This window comes from Lactuca saligna, chromosome 4 (assembly GCF_052625555.1).
Source record: "Lactuca saligna cultivar CGN05327 chromosome 4, ASM5262555v1, whole genome shotgun sequence".
Taxonomy (NCBI): domain Eukaryota; kingdom Viridiplantae; phylum Streptophyta; class Magnoliopsida; order Asterales; family Asteraceae; genus Lactuca; species Lactuca saligna.
The window spans coordinates 338,061,092-338,067,046 of record NC_136420.1 but is presented as its reverse complement, the minus strand read 5'-3'; the positions used below and the strand labels follow the sequence as shown (position 1 = coordinate 338,067,046).

Sequence of the window (5,955 nt, the reverse complement as noted above, 5' to 3'; positions counted from 1 at the left end):
TTAAGCATGTGTACCTTTTGTATATTGTCTAGTTACACTTGCATCTTGCAACCTAATACCAAATATTATTGTAGGATGTATGAATATTAAATAATCGATGTCTCCTTCTGAGTAGTCCAAAAATATCATCTCCTTAGACAAAAGTCATGCAACTGTCCTCTAGCTACTACTTACTAACTAACTGTAAGCTACTTTCTGTTTAACTGCTTCAACTTTACAAGATCAAAACTTGTATTTGAGCCTTACCTCACAGATAAAGATAATTTAGTAATTTACACAGCACACACGTCAACAAGTTTGTTTGTTTTATTTGCTTCTCCTGCATTATCTATCTCTTGTATTAGCAGAAGCAATAATAAATTAATTTTCTTGTTGTCCCCATTAGTCAGAGTCTAGTATCATAATAAGAATTAACAAACAAGGCAGGGGTAGCCTATGGACTTAACAACAAACTACAAGATACATAATATAACTTCATATTATGTTGTATCTATCATCCCTTCTTACATAATATAACACTGCTGAGATAAAAGTAACAAAATATAACCTGGCTGTTAAATATGTTTAGCATCAGAAATGAGAAATCTAATACTACACAACTTCTCATCCAATCCAATTCAATTCAAATCTAATCACATATAACATCTCATGTTCAAAGGAGAAGCAGCACTTGTCATTCAGCTAATTATTTTCAGGAAAATTTATGTGCTTCCATGGACAGCTGTAGCCGGCTTGTGATTCAGATACCTGATAACCGCATCTTCAACCCTATACATACATATATATATCCACGCTAGTTTTGACATTGTGAAGAAAATTATACGAATCTAAAACAGAGAAAATTATATGAAGAAGAACATACCAGGGTTGATTGTAGAATTCAGCACGGTGTTCTTTTTCAGCATTACGGCTTGCTTCACCAGCCACAAGCTTCAGATCTCTCCCTTGAGATTCAATCAGAGCATCAATAAACTCAACAGGCGACTGACTGAATCCAAGAAAGAAAGCTCTTCTTTTCCGATGTTCATTAATCTTGCGTATTGATGTGCATATTGCTTCATCACAAGCTTCAATCTCTTTGGTTTTTTCAGTGGTGGCCAATAAAGCATTCAATTCCCTTTGTACAGGAAAAGGGACATCCACCAACACATCATAACAAGCATTTCCAGCTGGACTGTTTCCAGAGAGTTTGATCCTGTGCTCCAAATGGATAGGCTGTGGTGGAGATAAATGATGTGAGATCTTCTGTGAGACCATGGTGAATTTCATCTTATCCTCCCCGAATACTTTCCTAAGAGCTGGATCACAATTAAAATAGGAAGGATCATCTGCATTCTGTAACTTTCTAGCCTTCACATAATGCCAGATGGCAGCAATGATTCTTGAGCGTGTGTCAACTTCAATTCCAAGAACTTCCATAAGAGCTAAAGAAAGCTTGTACTTTTCAGGCATATAATTCATCTCCAACCGTATATTCGCAGTAAATTCTTTGTCCCCTTTTCTTTTCACCTCAAATCCTTCATGAGGTGTTGGGGTTCTGGAGCTATCCCACAAAATCATATGATTATCAGGATACATCCTCTGGTCCAATGAGATGGTAACTCTCTTGAAGAAAGATGAGAATTTAGGGTACATAGGGTTCGATTGCTGCATCATTCCAACTTGATCAGGATCCATTCCCTCCTCCAGGATTCTACCTATTATCTTCATTGTCCAAGTAGGTGGTTCATCATTCGGCTTCATGGGTATTTTACGGACTTGATTTGCAAAAGTGTTGAACACGTATATTCTAAGGGTTTTCTGAATGCAAGGAGGGTTCTTGATTGCTTCTTGGATGTCTATCTTCTTTCTTGCCAAAGCAGAATCCACACGGGACTCAAACTCAAGGAGCTGTGTGTAAAGAGCAGACTGTGGAAGAATTGCAGCCACTCTCTCTAGCAACTGCTTCTCTGGAAGCTTCTGCTTCTTTTTATGACGTGCAGCTGGTGTAAGCTCCATCATCCTCATGGGAGAAATGGTGTTGTTAGGATTCGACACCCCAGGTGGTCTTCCAACAGGTTTTTGAGGCATTCGTTTCATGCCAGGATTGCCTGATCCGGGAAAAGAAGGTGAATTAGTAGTAAAAGGTCCATGTGATTGATTGAGAGACATTCCTTGGGCCTGTAGCTGGGCTTGGAATTGGGCATGGTTGGCTTGAGCTTGGGCCATGGCTTGAGCCTGAGCTTTTGACTGTGCTTGAGCTATCGCCTGGGCATGGGCATGGGCTACAGCATACTGGGAGAGTTGAAACTGACTGGCGAAGGGAGATCCAGATGGTTGTTGGGGTTGGGACTGTGACTGGAGATGGGTGTTAGGGTTTGGTGGTAAAGAATTTCCGAAGGGGGTAGACACACCAGGGTTCTTTTGGGGATTATTGTTATTGACAGACATCACTTTATATAAGCACAAACCCTAACTCTTGCAAATGCCCAGCTCTTTACAGCAGTTGCTACCTCAAATATATAAGAAGGTCTAAACTGGAAGTCGATATGAACTTCCAGAAATCCGAATAAATCCTCAACTTATGCAATGCCCTAAAAATAAAAAGCTCAAAAGGATGACAACTTGAACAAATTCGATTAGATTAAATAAAAAAAAAACACCTCAAATTTGAAAGCAGAATCATACCTGAATGATAGATACTTGCGAATGAGGGACGCTGTAGACGGTTATGAAAAGTAGAAATTAAGCAAACGTTTCTGATGTATGCAAAATCATGGATAAAAATTGTAGCAGAGAGTTAAAAGCACGAACAATGAAGAAGATCCGGCAGCAGATAGAAGCTCCGAGGAAGACGAATCCTTCCCTGTCACTAGCGTAATTAGGCTTTCATTTTCGAGATTGAAGACGGAGCTCTGCGACTTCCTTTTTGATATTTTCTATCTTTTTCCCCCTTTTCGCCATTTGTGACTTTGTGTTGAATATCAATTAAACCCCGAGAGATGTAGGGGTCCGGCCCGTTTTCTAAAACCGGGGTCCGGGGACATATCAAGCGCCCTCCAAAAGGTTAAACGGAGCCCCATTTATTACTTATTACAACCAACATATAACAAAATGAATTTATGCATTTCATCCGGAAATCTTCTTACTTTTTCTATACATATATATCGTTCTAACCGATTAAATAACGATATATGTGATATTTATATATTAAAATTTCATTAAATAAGCATTTCATACATATTTGTATCACATCTCTCGATAGTAAATGAAAAATAAATTTAAGTTTTGCTTTATTATTATTTTCAATTATTATGATAAATAATCAATTTACTTAAAAATCTTTTAGGATCATGTCATTAAATAATTAAGTAAAGAAAAGTAAAGCAACTACTTGTTTGAATTTTTTTAGGGAAATTAACTTACTAAAGTAATTAATTTTTCGGTTTATTCACATCTAGGTAGGTGGGTAACTATATTTTTATACACATCTAGATAACGAACGTTTTGGAAGCGTTCACATATGATCATTATTACCAGTTATAGTAGGTTACATCCAATCATAATGATTATATGCAAATACTTTCAACAAGTTCGTTATCTAGATGTGTACAAGAAAAGTAGTTAATCAAATATAAACAAAACGAAAAGGTAAGAGTAAATTACACGAATGGTCTCTGTGGTTTGGGGTAATTTGTGCGTTTGGTGCCTAACTTATTGTTTAAACTCGGATGATTTCTATTATTTATTTTTGTTGTGTGTTTGGTTTGTCTTACCTAAAAAGACTTGACTTAGAAGACCAATGGAGTTTCAAATTTGTTTAAAAAACATCATTCATTACATGTTCAAAAAACATCATCAAACTAAAACATATATTCAAAAAACACCAACGAAGTACATGTTCTGTTCAAAAAACACCATTTTTATGGTTTGAAGTAACTTATATGTTTAGCTCCTAACTTTTTTTTTCTTAACTCGTACGGTCCCTAGCGTTTATATTTATTTTTTCTTCGGACCATGATCGAGTTAAAAGACTAATATACCCTTTTAGTTTCATTTAACATTCATTTTTATTACTTGTTAATTATTTATATAATTGGTATATTTATAATAAATAATAACATAAATTGTATAAATAATTAATAAATAATAAAAATAAGGTTAAATGAAAGCAATAAGAGTATATTAGTCTTTTAACTCGATCAATGTCCGAAGTCGAAGCAAATTCAAACTAAATGGACCGTCCGAGTTAAGAAAAAAAAGTTAGGGGCTAAATATGTAAATTACCCAAACCATAGAGATGGTGTTTTTTGAACGGAACATGTACTTCGTTGGTGTTTTTTGAACATATGTATTAGTTTGATGGTGTTTTTTTTAACATGTAATACTTGAATGATTTTTTTTTTGAACAAATTTGAAACTTCGATGGTCTCTTAAGTCATTTTCCCTTGTGCATTTATTAATCTTTTTAATTAATTTTTCTTATTTATGTATTTATTTATTATATATTTAAAGAAATTAATAGTGTATCTCCTCACCCTAAACCTGAAACCACATTTGAGAAATTTATTTTGGATCTAAGGAGTTACCCTCCAATCTCTCATCTTCCTCAACTTCTATTTCCTTTCCATCTTTAGTGACATTGACGTTTTCATCATCCTTTCTTTTTTTGGTCATTCAACTCCGACAAATCAATATCAAAACCCACTGTCTCTTCATCAAATTTTTCACCACCACAATCCAATGCATCACAATCATTGCATAAAAAGAAAATTGATACCAAAAAAGAAATTTTGGAGAACTAGATTAATTGAAAACCGTAACTTGAAATGCAAATTAAAACCTAGAACTCTATTAAGAACATTTTATGCTTTAACTCATCAAATAATGTGTTTCTCTCTCTCTCTCTCTCTCTCTCTATATATATATATATATATATATATATATATATATATATATATATATATATATATATATATATATATATATATATATATATATATATATATATATATTATTGGTTTATATTTCTGATACTTTTAGTCTCTAGTAAATTTAAATATTTACATTTTATATCTTAAACAATAAAATTCTATAAAACGATGATGTGTTTTTATCCATGTCAAATCTAGAGCTTTTATTTATTTATTTATTTATTTTACCAAAGTAGTGTATCTTAAAAAAAATATTTACCAAAATGGGTGGTTTTATTAGGTTAAATTTTATACCAAATCAAAAATTAGAAGGTAAAATAAAAAAATAAAAGAAATTAACTTGTCATGGTAATTAACTCTTTCGTTTGTTCATATCTGGATAACAATTTTTTTTTACACATTTAGGTAAAGTAATGAATTTTTTGGAAGTGTTCACATATGACCATTATGACCGGATGCAACCTGCTACAGTCGGTCATATACAGCCAGTCATAACGGTCATATGTAAACACTTCTAAAAAGTTCGTTACCTAGATGTGTATAAAAAAATAGTTAGCCAGATACGAATAAACCGAAAACTTAATTACCTTAATAAGTCAATTTCTCATTTTTTTTATTATTCTAACAAATTAGTTTTAGTCGTTTCCCGTGTTAATTTGATATTTTGATTTAAGTTTTACATTCTATATTTTTATGTGTAATTAACTTAGATATTCATTTTTAAATAACTTAAATATAAATTTTTAAATAACTTAAATATACATTTTAATTTTTTGAATTTCTAGATATTAGAGTTTATAAAATTATGTTACCTCCATGATCTAATTATCGTCTCATTGATTTCTTCAATATTTTTGCTTATTTATATAGAGGATGAACTGGTAATGGATTTGAGGTAACGTAGAAAGGAGTTTGTTGATGTTTTAATAGAATTAAAAAAATAAGTATATTTCTTGGTTGGTGGCGAATGATTACGATGGTTAGGTGGTAGTGGTGGAGGAGACATGTTATGACTGTAAAGGCGGTAGAAGGGGAATAAAAG

The 5,955-nt window shown here is 32.9% G+C and overlaps 1 protein-coding gene across 2 annotated transcripts; it reads right to left on the bottom strand.

Annotated features, from left to right (window-relative positions):
* Positions 1-460: 460 nt before the first annotated feature.
* LOC145044252 (SWI/SNF complex component SNF12 homolog) lies at positions 461-2,956 on the bottom strand. Of its 2 annotated transcripts, XM_078993131.1 has the most exons (4): positions 2,794-2,956; positions 2,668-2,698; positions 863-2,573; positions 461-768 (listed from the first exon to the last, which is right to left on the bottom strand). In XM_078993131.1, exons 3-4 carry the CDS (start codon positions 2,428-2,430, stop codon positions 702-704), a joined length of 1,635 nt encoding a protein of 544 aa, XP_078849257.1. In that variant the 5' UTR covers positions 2,431-2,573; positions 2,668-2,698; positions 2,794-2,956; the 3' UTR covers positions 461-701. The 2 variants fall into 2 exon arrangements, with proteins under 2 accessions (XP_078849257.1, XP_078849256.1); XM_078993130.1 differs by having other exon boundaries at positions 2,668-2,956.
* Positions 2,957-5,955: the final 2,999 nt, after the last annotated feature.

Bases quoted from the DNA above. Each gene is read 5' to 3' on its own strand.
- LOC145044252 (XM_078993130.1), bottom strand. From the start codon at position 2,430: ATGTCTGTCAATAACAATAATCCCCAAAAGAACCCTGGTGTGTCTACC. The intron at 769-862 runs GTATGTTCTTCT...ATGTATGTATAG, and splicing joins GAATTCTACAATCAACCCTG to GGTTGAAGATGCGGTTATCA.